Genomic DNA, 20,538 nt, shown 5'->3' with positions numbered 1-20,538 from the left:
GCACATCTCCTAAACTGGGCAGCTGAAGCCTGGCCTGGGGGGAGTTTACCAGGTTATTGTGCCGCCGGCTATTTTCCCTAAGACTTCCACGGAAATGAAGGGCTCCCTCGCTCGCGACCGCTGCGTGCCAGGAGAAGAATTGTGATTCATGTCTGTGACTGGCTCGAGTCATGCCTCGCTGAAGGAAGAAGCCGCAGGCTGCCCTTGGGTGGCATTCTGACATTTGCATCATTTGTGAGCGCTTTTCCTCACTCTTTATATACTCCATCTCTCTTTTTATATATCTATCTATCTATCTCTATCTTTCTCTCTCTTCTCTCACTCTCTCTTTTCCCTCTCTCCTTACCATTCTCTCTCCCTCGCTCTCCCTAGATATCTCTATCTCTCTCCACCTCTTTGCTCTTCTCTCTCATTTTACACTTCTGTATTTGCCAGACGAGCATTTGCTGTTGCCATGGCGACCTTCTGGTTTGAAATTTTGTTGATAAATCTCCTGAACAACTGCTAACATGATTATTGTGTGTTGTTGTTGTTTTTTTCTGTTCTTTTGCATCAGACAGCATGACCTATGTGGTTGTAGATACATTAGAGATTGTGTCATTAAGTGTCGTTATACAGTACAAGCCAGTGATTAGCTAGGGAAGTTGAGGCTGAAGAAGCTATAAACTCTGACTAATGGATGTCGTAAATGGGTTTGGCAAGAAATGCACCATCAGGGGAATTTTGTCCGGGGGAAGGATACATGATCTTTTCTGTTTTACATCATACTTTTTTTTATGGCAAAAATCATGTCATGTGCTTTTCAGAAGTGTGTGGGAGCTTTCAGCTGTTGGGGGAAAAAAGATGTTCCTGAATGTATGTAGTTGAATAGTGTAGTAAAAGTGTATGATATAAAAACTTTCTGTGGTTTACACTCCACGAACTGGATCATTTTGCAATATATCCCAATTAACATCATTTGTGACCCTCACACACAAAATCAACAAAAAGTCGCCAGACATGGATTTTTAGCTAAGATCAGACTCTAAAAGGGCAGACTGTAAGCTCTGAAATGATGTATAACTCAATTCAAATTGACTCTTCAAACCTACTCTATAAGCTGTTTTATTTTCACGTACAGATATTTTTGCAAATGAGGAGGTCATAGACATTTTCACGAGATGTTGTTTTCACGAATTGATGCCAACGTTAACGTAAATGCACTATCACCCAAGCGCATTGAGACATATTCATGTGTTGTTAAATTCGCAATCCAACTATGATTCGTGAAATTTGTGAAATTCATGAAAATTAAACCCTTGCAAAAATTACAGCTTATACAGTATCTAAATATTGGGGAAAAAATCACACATTCTGGAAAAGTGTGTACTGAGAAAAGAGGCTGTGAAGTATAGGATCTATACAAGTGCTTATTACGCTTGCTGAGTCCTGCTCTGTGCAAAGAATGGGACAAATAGGAATGTAAATCTTCATAGCAACAGCAATGAAGGGATTGTCAGATTAAGTTGAAATTGATCATGCTTTGTCAGCACATTCTATCCATGACTGATGCCAACTTTCAAAGCAGTAGCATTATCCTTTCAAAAGTTATTAGAGTTGAAAGTGAAGAGTGTGTAAAGGGTTTTTAAGAAATGAAGAGGGGACTCTAAGACACACCTAATCATACTGTTCTTTAAAAAAAAATGAAAAAAAAGTGCTAAAAACACAATTTTCCATTCATTTTATGATCCCCAAATTTCGAGTTATGTAGAGAAGAAGACTTGCTCTTTCAGAAAATATGAAAAACTCAAGATTAGCTAGGTTGACCCATTTCACATATTTTGAATCCTCGCACAAACTCAGTGTGTGCAACTTTTTGTTGGTTGTGTGATGCACAATAATATTTGGTATAAAAAATTTGTATGGAAGCTTGTGAGAGCTGGGAGTTTCCTGGTACTCAGAAATGTGTCTCTGTTCCAAGTTGATTAGAAAACTGTAACATTAGTAGACAAAATACTTATACTTTATTTCTATGTTGTTGTTTTTTTATATTTATTTTTATTCTTTGGCAACCAGCTGCTACCCTTGAAATAACAAACTTTGCCATGTTGTTGCAGTTAAGTCCAGGGTGAATCACTTTGTTGCTTGACATTTAGGATTCCCGGACCTGATGATATGTTGCTAGGGAAACGGATGAAAAATGTCAGTCTTCTCCCAGATTATATTCTGCTGCTTAGTCAACTTCTGTCTGATATATTATATTCTCAGACATTTGGGATGAAAAATCATTCAATTTTGACTGATGCATTGATTAAGCTTTCCCCTTTAGTTTAGTTCAGTTCTACATTTCACCCAGATGAATGTAGCACAAATAATAATGTTCATAAACAGACAGACAATATCATAGTTTTGAAGGAAAAGACACCATTCTCAACTATCACCAGAGTGAAGAACAAAATTCTTGCCATCTATCTTGTCTTCCCATCAGTTGAAGTTATAGGAAAGAACTGGAATGTGTTGTTGTTGTTTTTCTTTTGCTCAAGGAGTGCAATTAACCAAATCCATTAACATTTTGTTACACCATCCCGATGAAATTTAAATTAACAAGAGAAGAAAAAAATACTGATGAACATGCTTTTCATACTTTCTTATTTTTTAAATGCTGTATCATCAATAAATTCAGAAGTATAATCTTTTCAAACATCATTTGTGATTTTGTGACCTTTCATGCACATGCAAACTTGTGTGTATATTCAAACTCAATATTTATATACAGAATACTTCCTTGGCCTCTATTGTGCCTGTTGCAACTAATGCAAGTCACTTCAACAATGCAACTGCCAAATCAACAAATAGCCATTCATGTTAAACTTACTGAGAACAAAAGGGTGTGTTTCTGTGTCTATTTCAAGTACAGGTAGTTTAGTATCTGGTTTGAGAAGAAAAAAGCTCAAATTATTTGCTATCATATTGAAGGAATACCAACAGGTGTCTACATGATCAGTTTTATTCCTTTATGATGGGATCAAGCCCCCTTTTCTCTTGGCATCTGGCCCATGGACAAATTTTCAGCCACCTCAAAATAGCATTTTGTTAACATCTACATCTGTAGGCATAGAAATTGGGCTGTGCGATGAGAAACTTGTTTTTATACAGGGTTGGACATCAACAACAAATTTGAGACAGACAATTTTGGCAAATAATCATGTTATAACCATTTGAATTTTGTAAATCATGTTATCTGAGTATTCCATGGATACTTCGAAAAAAAGACAATGGAGTGGTGGAGTTTTAAAAAAACAATGCGGTTTGGAATGATGTTCTTCGGTGTTGAATTGTTAGTTACAATGTAAAAGCCCATAATATAAAAAGTTGTGCATCAGAACAGAAAGCAAAAGTGAAATGTAGAATGTAATGCTAGAAGACATTTAAGATATTGTTTACCCATATATGAACTAAAGAAAAATGCTAGTTGTGTTAATTAAAAGTTTGATTGATGTTCCCCATGTAGAAAAAAAACAGGAGAGTTTGGGAATGTCCAAGTGTTGAAGCTGACAGCAGGCTAGGGGGAAAGTGTGAATGAGCGAAAATAGGCACATTAATAAAGGCCAATTAGTGTCCCTGGGGGTGACTTGTGGGGGAAAGAGGGGATGAGTCACGGTGGGTAGGGGGATCGCCTCCTTGTGACGCAAGTCGTCTCAACCACGCGCCCCCGTTGTGACGGTGAGACGGGGCAAACCCGTACAGGCCGTCCCTTAGGGCTGAGTGGCTAATAGCGCCATCTATGGTGTGCACGCACAAGTTTTCTTCCCTCCCTTTTTACGTGTAGTGTCTCATACGCTATCATTTGCAGTATCAACTCTGTGTTGTCAGAAATAACTCTTCCTTTGCTCTTCACTAGAAGAGATTTCTCATTGCTACTGAGATAGAACATAGGAGGAGAAATCTTCATTGCCCTGGATTCTTTGATTTGGATATAAACAAATTTCTTGTGTCGCACTATGTTCTGCTGAATTTTCTGTTTTCCCGCACCTGCCCTAAAACTTATTGGATCGAGGAATATTTTCATGTGAGGGGAGAGAATTTCCAGAGCGGCACCAATCAACCAGAAAAGATTGATTGGATTTACTCGTCTTCCCCATAAGGACTGTACGCGCTTTGTGAATACTTTGGATTTATACACAGGAGAACCAGCGTGCACATGCAGTGGGGGGAACATGTGACAAGCAGAGATATCTACAACTGAACAGAAATAATTCAACTTAATTTTGGTATTCCTTGACATGCAGCCCAACTTTGCCCTGTTCATTGCGTGCAGAAGGGCAGCTGTCACATTTTAGTGGTTGCCCATCACCGTGACCGACTTTCCATGGCAACAGGAAAGTAAAAAGCCAAAAATTTTCTGAGCGACCAACAAATTGAAGTTTATTTTGTTGCCAAAGAAGGAGAAATAATGTAGAGAAGTATACTAGTAACAGATCACCCAGAATTTCTGGCAGTTTCCACATTGTCCTTTCTTCCTTGGTGGACCCATTGATTGCATATTTTTGTCTACGGTCCTTGGAGATTTAAAAGGAGTAACTTTTGTTGTTATTTTGCTTTTCTGTGGTGGAGAGAGACCCCCAAATATGCAGTGAGTCGCCAGGGAGAACTACCGCTGCCTCCGACAGAGCAGGCAGTGGTTTTGGATCATCCGTTAATGGTCTCGTCGGTTGATCGTATTGCTGGTTTTGTGGATATAGTATACATACTAAGATATAGTAGGTCTCACATAGTTTTTTCATCGTTGTTCCGGTTCGGAAGAGGCTTTATGTATGCAGCCGTGGCTACCATTGGGCTGTGCAGCCCAGCTCCCAAATATGCACACCACCAACCTCCACTCCCGTTTAGAGGTACGATGGTGATGCTCAAAACACTCTCCACATCTGCATGATACCTCATTTCCTGGTTTGTCCTCTCTTCAACTCAGTCATCTATCTATTCATCTATCCCACCCATTTCATTTCATTAATCTTCATTTGAAAGGAAGTATAATTACAGTTATCATTTTTATGTACGTAGTTATACAAATCAGTGCAACATTATATTAAAAGAAAGTACTAGGAATGAAAGTGCAGTCATATATTGTGACTTTTCTAACTGTACCAAAACAAAGTTGTGGGAAAGAGAGGGGATCCGTGACTGCTGGAAAGCAGGACTTGTAACTTGCAGTGCCCTCATGAGCAATAACTAATAATTGGAAAAAATAACCTATGTATCTGTCTGACATAATTATGACAGGATCAATGCATATTATGCTTATAAAATGTGGCTACAGAAAAGATAGATAAATGCATAGAAAGAAAAACGTTAAAAAGTAAGTAGGGATATGTAGATAATAAACAAACAAGTATACTCATAGATAGATAGATAGAGAGAGAGAGAGAGAGATAGATAGATAGATAGATAGATAGATAGATAGATAGATAGATAGATGGATGGATAGATAGACAAACCCAACAGATTGATGGATATCTAGGTAGAGAGGGAGAGAGATGTAGGTATTGGACAGATGGATAGGTATATGTCATCAATTTTCTTATTTGTCATTCCACTTACACTTCTTCTGTCTAATCTTCTCTTTTTGTCTTATTCTTTGTCACTCTTTTAGCTGCTCTTCCTTCTCACATCCATCTCAAATTGCTCTGCGTTCTGATATCATTTCTGAAATGCTCATTGTTTAATGAATTTTTGACTCTATGAAGGATACATACATTGCATAGTCCATCATAATCTCCTAGGAAAGGAGATAGCGCCTTTTGGATAGCAATTTAATGCAAACGTTTTTTGGCCAATATGCCATTTATCCATCAGTTGATGCCCAAATCAGTGCCATACAGATTTGTAAAATAATGTAATAGTTCTTGAAGAAAGAGAAAGAATTGACTTGAAAATATACTTGTGAATTAGTACATTTGACAATGAATTATACATGTATGATTATGAATGAAATATAAATTATGTAGATTTATGAGGGAACCTGTTGTAAGAACCATGTTAGTGCCATTTGTGCTTGCATTTGCAAAAGGGAGATATTCTGCTTGAGATTTTATATCTGGTTGCTTTGAGTTCTTTTATAGGGATTCCAGGTAAATTTGTTTGCATAGGGATGTCTGCACTCTTGCAGAAATTACCTCAGGATTTCAAATGAGCCTTCTGTAGTAAAATGCTGGACATTTGAATGAAACAAACCCAACCCTTTGCTTGGATATTGTTCATCATGCTGCATCCGCCCTCTGTCACTCTGATATTAATTTTAGCCTGGCAGTCATTTCCAGTCTACATTAACCCACTGACTCATTACTACCCATGGTCGAAGCACACAGATCATCTAGCATTCAGATGAGTCTGCATTCAAAGGGTTAATAAACTCCTGCTTTCAACCCCTGCTGCTTGTGGCATTTGCACAGCTTCTAGACTCAATCTCCTATTTCTGGTTGCTTCTTCTCTCCCTGATGGACACTCTTTCTGAGAATGATGCTATACAAGCCTGCGATTGGCAATTGAAATAACCTCTTTTTTTAACATACATCTTCTTAATAAAGTTTTCTGGAGCCCAACTTTGAGGTCATTCAAGGTCATTTTGGAAAGTTCTAACACTTAAGAAACAAAATGCTTCACATACATATAAGGTATTCAAAGTGGATCATTCTTTTTTTAAGAGGACAGGAAGATAGAGAGATTAGATTTAATCAGGATGAGCTAGATCGTTGAATGGCCTCAGAAAGGTGATGCATGCTATGTGGTCCCTCCGTAGTGCATGTGCATGATGAGGTAGCCCCGGCCCCCCTCTCTGTAAATAATACCGTTGCCTCTTTGTCCCGATGTTTCCGTCTAGAGCGCAGCTTTGCCATCCGGGAGAAGATGCCGGCGCGGGCACCGCCCCCACCCCCTCCCAACAACTCAACACCCACCACCACCACCACTACCAACAACAACACCACCAACAACACCACCACCAACAACACATCACCAACTCTGTCACCCGTTCTGCCTCCCACACACTTCATCCCGACAGGCAATGCGAGCGAACGGTTGGAGTTTGAGAAGCTCTTCAGCTCGGCGTCCGTCTCCCCGGTGCTGCGGAGGCGCATGTGGCAGGCCGCGGCCACCACGGGAAACTTCACTTTTAAATCACCTCCACCGCTCCCTGTGCGTGGAAGCAGCGAAAATAAAGTCAAAGACACATTGCCTAAGCAAGATCTCTCAAAGGCGCCCCCAGCACCCAGCGAGGAGAACCAAGTACCTCCACCATTACCACCAAGGCAATCAGTATTCGATCCTGCAGAGGTTGAGCTACGGAACAAGTTCAATGCAGCAAAGTCCAGCAGTACCGCCAAAAAATATGCCGCGAGCACAAACTCACAGTTACCGAAGAAGACCAAGAGCCCGTCACAGAGCTTCTGGAGGACCTTCAAATCTTCCAAATCAAGTGCAGCAATCAGCAAGGTATTCCCCTCATCCGCCTCGTCCAGTAAAACAAAAGACCCCCCTCCACTCCCTCCCCGCCAGGCGTCCGTCTCGCCCAGCCCCCGAGTGCCACTAGCAGACAGCGAACTGAAGGAGGAAGAGGAGGAGGAGGCGGTGGAGAACAAGGATGCGGAGGGTGAAGAGACGCCAGTTAATAACAGGATACCAGCAGGTGAGGTGGATTATGCCATAGCATGGACCTCCTCTTGCCTTGCAAGCATGGTTCAGGACCCCTGCACGTGTGGATGTCGCCTTCGAGACGTCTTTCCTGTCTCCTCCGAATGAATCTGCATCATCTGCATCTCATCTTTGGCATGCTCAGGTGTATGACTCCTCTTCTTGGCACACGCATCATCCTTAAAACTTCTCATATTCTTGCATGAAGAAAAAAATTCTACTGTGCTGCTCAAGAGACATCAGGGCCAAAATGGAAGCAAATGTTTGAAGGTATTGAACCGAGGAATATGAATGCAGTGTGACTCTGGGATTAACCAATAACAAATATTACATATTACTTCAGAGACCTGCATAGTACATGTATACAAAGCTGTAATTTTGTTGCACTTGTGTTTGCTGGCAAGTAGGAATCACATAGCAATAATTTCACGCATCTTTTGTGATAGGTTGAATTAAGCAGTGATTGCATGTCAAATTTACTTGCATCTTGAACTAAGCATGAATATTTGCTTGTATAGTAAATGAATTGAAATGAAGAAAACATTCACCTCTGACTTCATTTTGCCTTTAAGTGTGACATGAAAAGCAGATTTGTTTGACATGTATGCCTAGAGTTCTGTTTTCACATTGTTTATTTTATATTTGAATAGCTCTTCAAATCTAAAATACGAGCTAGGGATTTTTTTATCAGTGATGGATGCTCAACAGATATGATAACAAACAAGGGATACTGCCTTCAAAAAGATGAATATATATTCTTTGTAATGGAAAAAAAAATAAATGGTTGCCCCAGTTCACAGCAGGAAATATATCTTTATCAGCAAGTGTTCATAGGGGCACCAACTCAGAGCCTCCGCTACTTCCTCTGCCGAAACCTTGGAGACACAAAGATTCAATTTGTTATGCCGTCTCCCATGAAGCTATTTGCGTCACTGCCAATTTCAAGCTTTAAGGGTCACACCAAGATGTAATACTGAAAAAAAAAAAGAATATGCCCTTCCCCCACACGCGGTAAGTTTGCTTCTCCACTTTGATTTGTTGTGATTAATACTGGCGGCCATCTTTAAACTGATCAGTATGTCAGATGCTGATGTGTATGCTGTTTACACCATGTATTTAGTGAGTCTAATTCTTCGCGAATTGGGACTTCTCAACAATTTTGTGATGGTTAAATTTGCGATTGCGGAGTATACAGGAATGAGCAGAGAAATGTAAGCATGTGTGTCGCATTTATGTAAGGATCATAGTTGATATTTTTACATGTTGCTTAAGTTGTGCATAGCACCTGACCCACTAAATTCATAAATATAAAAATCCCATGAAAATATATATGGCATATACAGTATTTGAGGCTAGCACTGACATTAAGAATGTGTATGAAAAGAAAACAAAGACCTTAGGATATATAGTTCAACTTTAGCAGATTGAAGAAAGGCATTTCCGTATAGTGTAAACAAGCAGTTTTGATTAGCTGTTACAACATACTGTGTTGTAAACTTATCTTTTTTAATAGTTAATGGATTTTCTTTGGGATGTTTTCACAGATTATTGTCTGTATGATCTCGGGTATCAGCCTAACATGAAGAACAGTAACATTACACATGTGACAAAGAAAACACAAAGTGCTTCCAAAAACTCAGAAAGTTTAAAGTAGATCATCTTGATGTTTGGCATAAGCAGGCTTTTTATTTGTTGAACATGAAACTTCATATTTTCGGATAATCTTAGTGATGATGGGTTGGCATGTGCTTGACATGAACCAAAATTATACTTTCTATTCTTGTAATAAATTGTTGACAGTTAACAATGCCATATATCGATAAAATACACATCAAAGTTGTCTTCTCTCCATTTCACTGGAACCTTTAATGTCTAATTTCTAGAATATCTTTCCTCATTTAATTACAATCATTAATATATGACTTGGTGCATAAATTTGCTTCTCATTATCAGCAGTCTTCCATGCTGTAATGTGATATATAAAATCATATTTATCCAAATATCATATTCATGAATCAAAGGTTTTTCACCATTTCTCTTATGGATTTCAATTATTATATGATTATGACATTGAGGTTGAGAAATTAGAGACAAAAACCAAACATTTTCATCTCACATTTTGTGTAAGTTTACAGACTTCAGAAATTCCATGTGATTTGCTGCTGTTAGTCCTTGCATGTGAAACATGGTTTCCATTACCCAGGAAGCCTTATGAAATCTTCATACTCTGAATGACCCTATTTGAAAAATACTTGCTGTTTATGTTTTCTGTGTCGCCTTGTAATAAATCTCAGGTTAACTCTGGCTGTATGTAGGCAGATGAAAATTTTGAGATATGGTAACAAAAAAAAGTAGAGCTCCTCTTTTCCTTCTCCCCCTCTTTTTGTCCCTCGTTTTATGGCACACTCATTCAATTTGATGGGGCGATGATGTGGTTATGCAAGATTATAACAGACACAGTTTGCGGATATAATAATCTGTATGCTACTTATGTTCTGCGGTTTCCACCACCATGCGAAAGTCCTCTCCCTGTATTTCCATGGTATCTCTGTGCAAGTGACTTTAAATTCAAGCGTCAATTATTGCAATTGGCATAAAGCACGTTAATTTCTCTCTTTATTTTTCTCTTTGGATAGTTCTTCTCTGCCTTTGTCTCTTTGTCTTTTTGAATAGCGGTACAATATTTTTTTGAAAGTGTCAAGAGCAGGAAAGATATGAAGTTCAAGTCTGTGAGGGTGACGGAATGAATGTCATGGGGGAGGGGATAGTGGGGGCGTGGGGGGGGGGGAAATATCGTATGCATGGAGCTGGAGTGATTATTGGCCACTTCCCCCCTGATACATTATTGTTAGGACCTACGTACAGTATGTGCTATGGTCGAAACACACTCTGTTGTAATCATGGTTTCTCCCCTATAATATTTCAGTGTATACATCCATGAGGACAGTTAAAAGTTATAATGCTACCATAATACCCTGCCACTTTTTGTCCAAATGAGTGCTCAGGAGAAATTTTCAATTCAGAAAAAAAAAAAACTAAACTTTTTTTTTTGATAGTGTTACACATGTATTATATGTTGATTACATTTTTTTTTTTTTTTTTTAACAGGGAGGGGTGTCATAGTCACTGAAGATATTCCCCGTTATTCCTCATCAAGTGTACTTGTATTTATAACTAGACATACATTACATGCAAAGGGTTGATGTTACCAATACTATAGGACAAGCAACAACAACAGCAACAACAACAAAAACAACAATGGGTGCTTTGTAATGTGAAATTTGTAACTAATTCATAGAATCCTAAAATATGCATAAATTTGCAGAGTCTGGAACCATTTTGAGTAAATTTTGACAGTTGATACATGTGAAATAGCACAGCTTGGGTTGTAAGTGGAACTTTTGAAATGAGCATGCAGTGATGCACATGCAGTGGAGTTCTTTCACACGCATCATTTTTGTGGCTTCTGCAATGAAACCATAACCAAAATTCCCTTTTAATATATCAACACAGCTTGCTATTATTTAAATACAAAACAAAACAAAAAACAGTGTATCACATGGCCCAAAAAGAAACAAAATAACAAGCAACAAAAAAGGGAAAATTGTATTATGTTTTCCTTCATTTATTGTTACCGTGTTGCCTTTAAACAGCTTCCTAGTATTGCAGTGAGTGGATCCAATACAGACTTATTGTATGCGTGTGATGAGACCAAGCAATTGTTGTGAGCTGCCGCTAAAGATAGACTTGTCATTGTGTGAGAATCTTCTCCTAGTTACCGGGGGCCTGGGGGTAGATTGTGCTTTGCTTTTCTTTTCTTTTTTTTCCCATTGCCCCTCTGTGTTATTTGGCATATCTTATACAAAGCATTACATTGTTCTAAAAGATTGTTTAGACTAACTTTTTTTTGGGGGGGGGGGGGGGCAGGAGACTGCAATGTTGAGTGCATTGATTAGTTAAAATGATATATTTCCTGTGCATAGTATATCACAATCATGTTTGATATAGTTCTACTTTGCAAGTAGCTTTGTGAAATCTGTTGAAGAAAGTGAGCAGTTTTAAGTAATAGAACTTAGAAGGATCAAGTTAAGGCAAGAAATATTTTGATTGCAAATGAGAAATGGAGAGTACAATGCATAAGCATGTATTCTTGGTCACCATTTTAGAGAACATCAAAAAAATCTTCTCAATTTAGGGGAAGAGGGGTATGTAGGGTTGACCAGCAGCATATGAAATCATGCAGTCCTAATGAACATGTTTTTTAAATCCCATATAGAAATTGACACATATAAAGCTATTGATGATTATGGCTGACTTTTGGAGATGTAACTTATCATGCAGTATGTGGTTTAAAAGAGAAAAAAAAAATCATCATATGTAACTGGTCAAAATAGATTTTCATCTTGGAACAACAAGACAGATATCAAATGGATCCAGAGACATAAAGAAATAACAAAAGTCATTAAGAAAGTTGTGATTGTGTAGTTTAAAACCTCATAAACAGGGAATTTTTGTAAGTAGATTTCTGCAAGACAAATGTTTTACAATGTGCCTTAAAGTAAATTTTTACCAATGACTAAACTCAGCTTTCTAGTATTCCCCCATGTGCATCCAGGCACCAGCTGTGTTTGGAGCATGAAAGTTGTATGGAGGTTTGAATCATCAGAGGTAAAATGTAGCAAACTGATTTTTATTAGTTCTTAAAAGATAGAAGTCAAGAACTGTGTAGTTCTGTTCAAACTTGAATGATAGCACCTGTGGGAAACAAAATCAACATAAAATATGAGAACAGTTATCTAAAGTTATCTAGATGTAGAAAAGGAGAGCAGCCTCGGTGATGGTCATTCATTATTTACTTGCATAGAACTACTTAAATAATGCATCAAATCATACACAAAAAGTATACTTTCTTCTGAAATGCATTCTTTTTAAAGGCTCATATCTTATCAGGTGCTTGTAAAATTATTAAAGTGGTAGGATCAAACCAAAGGCTTTTTGCCCTGTGGGACAATTTTGATGAGAAGTCAACCGTCTTGTGATCCTATGTCATCCAGACCAATTAGCTGTGGCCTGCGAAGGTTTGTTGTTTTCATCCACGTCAGCTGGAGGCTCAGTACCATCATGTCAAAACAGGTCATCAAAATTTATGCTGTCTAGCCTACACCTCCTCTTTTTTTTTCTCCCCTTCTTCTTTTTTTTTAACAGTGGCAAAGCAATATCACCCTTCCCGAAAACCTCGATTCATTCTAATTTTAGCTCTAATCTTACATTGAATGGCTATGGGAAGACCCAAAGTCATACTTGCCTGTCAAAAACAATTTTAGGGGAAAACCGAAGATGAGCAGGTTATGTCCTTTTTTTTTATTATTTTCTTTTTTACTCATTCCTATTCCATATTTCTCTCTTGTAAGATAGAAGAGAAATTATCTTTCTTTATACCTATGACTTGGCTGTCACTTTTTTTTCTGTTCTTTATCCATTTCTATCTCTTTCCATCTCTTTTTCTCTCTATATATATCTATCTGTTTTTATCTGTCTGTCTCCTCTCGCTATCACCAACTTATGTTCCATATTAAGTTCTCTGGATCAATGTACTTCAAATTTTATGTAGGGCCATACTGATGACCGTGGTATAAATTAGGTGACCATTATATTTGTGTCTTACAGCTGATGATCATGATGGTGATGATGATGTTGATGATGATGACGATGATGATGATGATGATGGCTATGATTCCCTCAGAGGAGAAAGAGTAGCAAACATTCAGTGCATTTTGTGTCTGTTAACTAGAATTCTCATCTACATTCGATGGTACAGCATGATAGTACTATGAGGATTCGAGGATAAAAGATTGGGGGGATGGGGGTACAATGAAAGTCTTTCCCCATGTCAGATGTGATGCAACAGCACTTCCTTCATACAAACTCACTTCTGATCAACATCCCAGTATTGTCCTTGTGATGAATAGAAAATAGCAGTTGCTGAACCCTGACTTTCAAATTTCCAAGGGATTTTTTTTGTTGTTGCACAAACCCCTGCAAAAATCATATCAGGTTGTTGAGATTTATTTTGGCATCAGTCACAGACATGATGACATTGGACGAAATATATCAATCTGAAGGGTATCTCATGACAGAATATTTAGGGATTAATGAAGAGTTGGAGCAGAAAGAAAGTTATATGTCAATGTTTTGTGAGAGTTTTTAAAAGATACCTTGCCGGTGAGGATAAGAGCAAATGGGTGAACATGACTAGGGAGGGGCATGTTCCATGATCTGACATTTATTTGTTTGTGTCCCGTTGTGCATTGTAGGAAAAAGTTTGAATTATTTGAGATGCTTGTGATGGTGGCAGTCATGCTTGGCAGTTCATGAAGAGTTGGAGCAGAAAGAAAGTTATATGTCAATGTTTTGTGAGAGTTTTTAAAAGATAAGAGCAAATGGGTGAACATGACTAGGGAGGGGCATGTTCCATGATCTGACATTTATTTGTTTGTGTCCCGTTGTGCATTGTAGGAAAAAGTTTGAATTATTTGAGATGCTTGTGATGGTGGCAGTCATGCTTGGCAGTTCATTTTTAGAACAAAGACATATAGTTTTGCACCCTCACCCTTTCAGCTGCTGCAGGTATCTGTGGTTGAATCTCCGGGGTGAGATAGGTCAGTGTTCACCTGTTTCTTTACAAAGTGACAGGGTCCAGTGTCAGCATGGATTACTGTAATCATTTGGCTCAAGTGGTGCGTACGTCATTGTGAAGTTCTGACTAGCGTCTTAGTAAGAGGGGACTATGGAGAGCCAAAGAATGACACGCCTATAAGTTTTGCTCTCTCTTTTTTCTTTCCTTTTTTTTTTTTGTCCTGCCAGAAGCCACAGGTGGTGATGTTGGACGGGTGCATAATGACCTCAATTGTTGTGACGTCCATAGTCGAGCATCTCGTCACAGGAAATAGAAATGATTTATGCTTGATGGGCTTGCCTGCACAACCGTCATGCTTTTAAGTCTTTTCTGGTTGAGATTAGTGTTCTAAGACAAAATAGTTTGTCAGTTATGTAGTGCTAAAAAACATTTTTTTTTCTTTTTTACTCCTATCTTTTCCAAAATTGTGTTATTCAGTTGTGCATACAAGTCCGTAACCATTTTTTTTTTTTTTTTTTTTTGGGGGGGGGGGTATTACCCTTATGTTAGAGACACCATTCCACATGATATTTCAGGAGGTTCAGTAAGGACAAGTGGGATTCGCATGCATGAAGTTGGAATATATCCTGTTACCCTTGATACACTCTATGGCAATGTCTTTGCATTTTTTTTAACCAGTCAATACAGCTCTGCAATTTATTTCATTCTCCACTATTTTCATTCATTCCATTTTGAAACACTGGTTCCACCTCCTCTCCTTCTTTTGTTTGTTTGTTTGTTTGTTTGTTTGTTTATTTTCATCTTGCTCCTTCCAATCCACCTCAAAGCTACGGATGCCTCCCAACAACTATACACTTCCGCTCTCTGGTTTGCCAAAATTCTGCTCCAGCTAGCGCCGGCGACGTCTTCCTTCATGCCCTCATCGTCTTTCTCGTCGGCATCATTATCTCATTATCAACCCTCTCCCTCTCTTTTTATCCATCCTCTGTTTCGCTCAGTCGCGTTGTTGCTTCCGGTTTGCTCTTGGTCGCCCTGATCCTTAATCTGGTTACGTTTTTTTCTTTCTGTATGGCATTGAACTTTACGTGTGTTATTTTCCTATCAACACTCCATAATCCCATTCTGGAAGCACATCCTAATTATTGTCTCTGTCTCCTTACACATTATGATTAGTTATCGCCCTTAATTCCCTAAATTCAGCCAGTCTACCCATCTCCATTTGTCCCCAATTTCCTCTGCTCTCCCCACCCCCCCCCCCCCTTTCCCAGAAAAGAGAGACACTGAACTTAAGATATTGTAGTTGTTATCATGATTATGATGGCATAATGATGATAATAATAATGATTGTGATAGAATTATTATTATGATGATGATGATGATGACGACGATGATGATGATGATTATCATCATCATTATTATTAATGCTGCTACTATTACTGCTACTACTATCATCATTATCATAGAATAACAAGAGTGTATAAAAAGAGATACAAATCAGATAATCTTGAATATTTTTGGACAGTGCCAATTTCTAAAAATGTTTGTAAAGTTAGGCTTGAACAATCATCATGGTCATCACTAAATCCATCCAGCCACTACACTTGTGCACTACGTATGAATCCCTATTCATTTACCTACTAAAATCCAAGTCATTAGGAGTTAACACCGCAGTGAGATTATATAATCTTCAGCAGCCTTTTCTAATCACGTTCGTGGGCATACTGGAAGCAACCTTCACTCTTTCCTTACCACCCCTCTCAATTGAACTTGATCTTCCCCTAGCAACCCCACCCTCTCCTGCCCTCTCCTGTATGTCCCTTACCCCTCCCCATGCCCCCACCCAACCAGCCATCCAGCCCTATAATTAGAGGCACAGGAAAGGGGTACATCAAGGCTGGCAGCAAGATGGGAGCAGAGTTTGTAAGGAAGATGAAGTAGGTCAAAAGATGAGTGAGCGAGGCTCGCCCTTTCACCACCCGCCGAGTGAGCACGGGCAGAATCTACCAACTTTCAGTTCCTTACCCATATCGATAAACTGTGATTCAACCAGAGCTGCCTCTGACAACAGCCGCTGCATTGATACCATCTGTAGCAAGGCAAGACTGGGGTGGGGATATAGTACTTTACTTTTTTTTTATTGAGGAAGAGGGCTAATGGTTTGGGGCTAGTCCTCAGGGGTATGGGAAAGGAAAAAGCAGTGGTTAGGATCAGGCCAGGCAAGAGTGCTTGTCCTCAGAGCATTAAAGTCTGCCAAAGCACAAATTTGTCATTCTGTCACATGAACAACGGATAAGGTGTTACTAATATCCCCATAATTTCTCTTCAAGAAGCAATTTGTTGAAGGAAGGAAGCAAAATGTCCAAATGTGATCACACTTTGTATGAATGGAAAGGATGTCTCAAACATTATAAGATTTTGAAGAGATCAATGTAACACCAGATCTAAATTTACAATGGATTAAGGGGCAATTGAAAAGCTTGCTTCGTGGATGTGATTTGTTCTTGGTCATTGTCTGTATTTGGGTTTTTTGTTTTTGTTTTTGTTTTTTTTTTTTGTTCTGTTTTGTTCTGTTCTGTTCTGTTCTGTTCTGTTTTTACAGATGTTCAGAAAAGTCCTCTGTGCAAGAAAAAAAAAATGAAATGCAGTCGTGAATTAGATTATCACACTAGATGAAACAACCAGCTCATCAGCAGTAACATTAAAAAGAAAGGAATGACAATGACAGGGAACTAAGATTTCTTCCTGATAAAGATTTTTTCTTTTCATTAGTAATGCATTTGAAGGGAATATGTCACCATGTCAAATTATCAAAATATTAAATTACAATAAAATGGGCCACTGTTTCTGTGGCACTTGCAATTATGCATTGCAAGTTTTGTTGTTGTTTTTTTCCTTTTCTCTCTCTCTCTCTCTCTCTCTTTTTCTCTCATAAAGCACAAGCAGCAGTCACACTGGCCAAACTTCTCAAAAATTAAGTTTGAGAGCTCTTCATGAAGTTTGCTCACACCGGCAGCCAAACTTCTCGAAGTTTCAGTTCTCAAAGTTTTGTTCACTGATGCGCATGCGCATGCACAACTAGAAGAAAGTGTTTGACAGCTATTGATTGTTATGTATTAAAGTAATGGACACACGCACATTGTATCCCAATTACTGTGTACTTTAGAGGCACCACTGTAAACAGGTAGCGGACTGGTTATATGACAAACTTGCACAGTTTCAGTTTCAAGAAGATTTGCAGTTGTTCAGGAAATTTCCCAAGTTTGAGTTGGAAGTCTCGAGAGAAGTTTTCAGGAAGTTTGTCAAAACTTTGAGAACTTACACTTCAAGAATGTAAACTTTGCAGAGCTTTGCCAGTGTTGACCACGAGTGCAGTGTATCAATTGTTATGCTTCCATGGTTCTCTGAGTGCCACCGAGAGTTATTCAGTTTTCCCCAGATCACGAATTGGCAGGAAAGCAACAGTCAAATGTTGCCAGCTATAAATAGGAAACGTGCATGAATCACACATCTGAGTTACTTTTTAGTTGAGTCTTGATTTTTTTGTTGTTGTTGGGTTTTTTTTTTCTCCATCTGATTCAGCTGTTTGGTTTGCCAAGAGGAACAGTTTCTTGCAATTGAAAGATTCGCAGAGGAATCTGTGGAACGGAATTAGCACAGAGTGGGATTAGTGCTTTTCTACGTGATTCTGGTGTATAGTGACTCACAATTTTTCTGTCTTCGTAACCACATTTGATAGAATGCACTGATTTATCACCTTTTTCTCCCTTTACACATGTAATCTATAACATGACATGGAATATGGAAAAGGAGGTTGATTGAGATCGTTGCTTCATTTCAAGCTACGTCTATTTTGATTACTGAAGTATCACATGAGCTGTTTACTCTAGGTTTGATTGAAATATAACACCCCCAACAGCTCAAATGCATTTAGCACAGTTCATTTGTGATTAAAAGTAATATCCCCAAGTTAGACTGGCAATTGTTGTGGGTGTCACCTCAGAAATAGTGTCTGTGCTTTTATGTGCCATCCATACAATTTGTTTGTATGTCTGATTTATTTTATTTTCTCAGGATAGAAGGGAGTGATGTTAAAGAAGAGTAAATCCCAAATGTATTGTGCATTGAGTGAATGCAGCGTCATCAGTAGATACGTCAGTGAAAGTTTGACAAAAATCTGACAATCTGTTTAAAAGTTAATAATCTATTAAGTTTTGGTGCTGCATTTTGTGACAACAATTTTGGACAACAATATAAAGAAATTTAAGATAATTAAACATATTTCCACTTTGCTAGCATAATATCAGAGCACTTGGCTTAACTCTTTAAAAAAAAAGTAATTGGAATGATATTACCCTAAACATATGTCTGGAACAAGTCAAAGGAATGCATACTTTTATGAAATAATGACATTTGTTGAATTCTCTTTATGTTTTCTTCATATTGTTTTCTATATATGACACCACAAACTGTAGTAGTCTTCTCATCCAGCAATGGCTTCACAAAAACTTTAAAATTTTGATTTTTTTTTTTAATGAATTGTCTAATTTTCCTCAAACTTTTATTGATGTGTTCTTCTAAACATTGCTTCGCTCACTCAATGCACATGCATTATTAGGGTTTCATTCCCCTTCAGAGGTATTGCTTTAATTGTTTTGTGATCACTTTGTTTCACATAATCACTGATAAAAGAAGTAATCCAAACATGTTATTAAAATTCAATAGAATCTATTTGCAGTACAAAATCATAAAACCATCATCTGCATACAATGTAGCCCCTAGCCAAAATGTCTGTGGTTTACATTTCACACTCGTAGAAAACAGGAACAGACCATAAGGATGATAAGTGTTTATCTGAGATTTACCATTTTGATTTTGGACCATATTCAAGTTTATCTTCACTATCTGGCAGAATCAGAACCTTTTTTAAACCTGGCTGCCAAAACCCAACCACACTAATGTATGGCTCTGATCTAGTTTTATTGGTCTCTAGCACAGATGACCACAAAACTGGGATAGTGTTGAGGTGCCTTAGAAAGACCAGATTGTTATTTGTTTGTTTCTTTATGTTCTTCTTTGTGTTCTTGATCCGTCATTGAAATCTAGGATGTCCAAAGGACTATATGGCCTACTGCACACTGTCTCCCAATTACTTTCGGAACATGCAAATGTATCAAACTCAGCATTTTGCAATGGTTACGTCAATTGTGAGAAGGAAGATGACTCACAACTGTATGTAGTCCGTGTCAGAGTGTAGACATTTCCTGCAACTTAGCATACCTTGCTGCCCTGCTGTGTCTCCTGCATATGGTATGTCTTTGGGGACAGTACACATGAGTGTACACTTGTAGTTCATCCGTACTGTTTTCTGCTCAATTCAAATCATTTTCAATTCAATTCCATTCAGTCAAACTCTATTTTCATCAAGCAAAAAGTAATGCATAGTACAAAGTTCACATTACTTTTGTAAATTCATATTGTAGCTGTGTAACAGCAGTGTCACATAAACATGAGCGCAGACAAGCATTTTGAACATTATCATTGTTTGTGGGATATGAAGGAAAGAGGCAGTTGCTGCACTCTTGAGAGATTGGCTTCAAACTACAAGAACAGCTGCTGGAAGACATTCAAACAGATGTCATGGGGGGAAACTTCTGGGAAGTTGATGTGGCAGTTGCTTTAAATAGCAGTGAGCGAGTTGCTAAAATATGCATCATCAACTGAGAACCAGAAGGGCTTTATTGCAATTGGGGGCGGGGGATGTTAAGATATTGTTGTAGAGCTCAATCTCCTGTATATCATGGTGTCGATTTCAGAGTGTTTTCATTTTTGGTAAATTGTTAGAAATTAGAACCACGAAGTGGGTGACTTATGCTTACCCTGTATATGGAACAGTGCTTATTGATCTACCCGCTATCGATTAATTAAACTTATCATTTCATGAAAATTAATATTTCCTTTTTATTTACACTTAAAATTGTAGAACGCAGTAGTGCCCTTCTTGTTCTCAGGTGATGATGTGTGTGTACGCAAAGGGGGTAAATCACACATTTGGTGAATACTCCATGCATTGCACAGATGCTCATTATACGTAATGTTTAAAGGATATTCACAGTGAGCATACATCGGGAGGGTATTTTTTGTTGTTGTTGCTGTTGGGGGGGGGGGTTGTCACTTTGGCAAAAAGCCATGGGCCTCTTCTTCTCTCACCTTGGGGAAAAGTTTGAGATAGGAAGTCA

The 20,538-nt window shown here is 38.3% G+C and overlaps 1 protein-coding gene across 1 annotated transcript in view; it reads left to right on the top strand.

Annotated features, from left to right (window-relative positions):
• LOC140232745 (uncharacterized) overlaps window positions 1-20,538 on the top strand; it is a 112,222-nt gene that overhangs the window by 64,788 nt on the left and 26,896 nt on the right. Inside the window, exon 12 of the mRNA XM_072312862.1 lies at window positions 6,857-7,660. Within this exon, the coding sequence (XP_072168963.1) occupies window positions 6,857-7,660 (804 nt within the window). The remainder of the gene's footprint in view (window positions 1-6,856; window positions 7,661-20,538) is intronic.

The sequence above is a fragment of the Diadema setosum genome, chromosome 9 (genome assembly GCF_964275005.1).
Source record: "Diadema setosum chromosome 9, eeDiaSeto1, whole genome shotgun sequence".
In the NCBI taxonomy this organism is placed as follows: Eukaryota; Metazoa; Echinodermata; class Echinoidea; order Diadematoida; family Diadematidae; genus Diadema; species Diadema setosum.
Note: the sequence above shows the minus strand (reverse complement) of the source record. Positions and strands in the feature narration are given on the sequence as shown.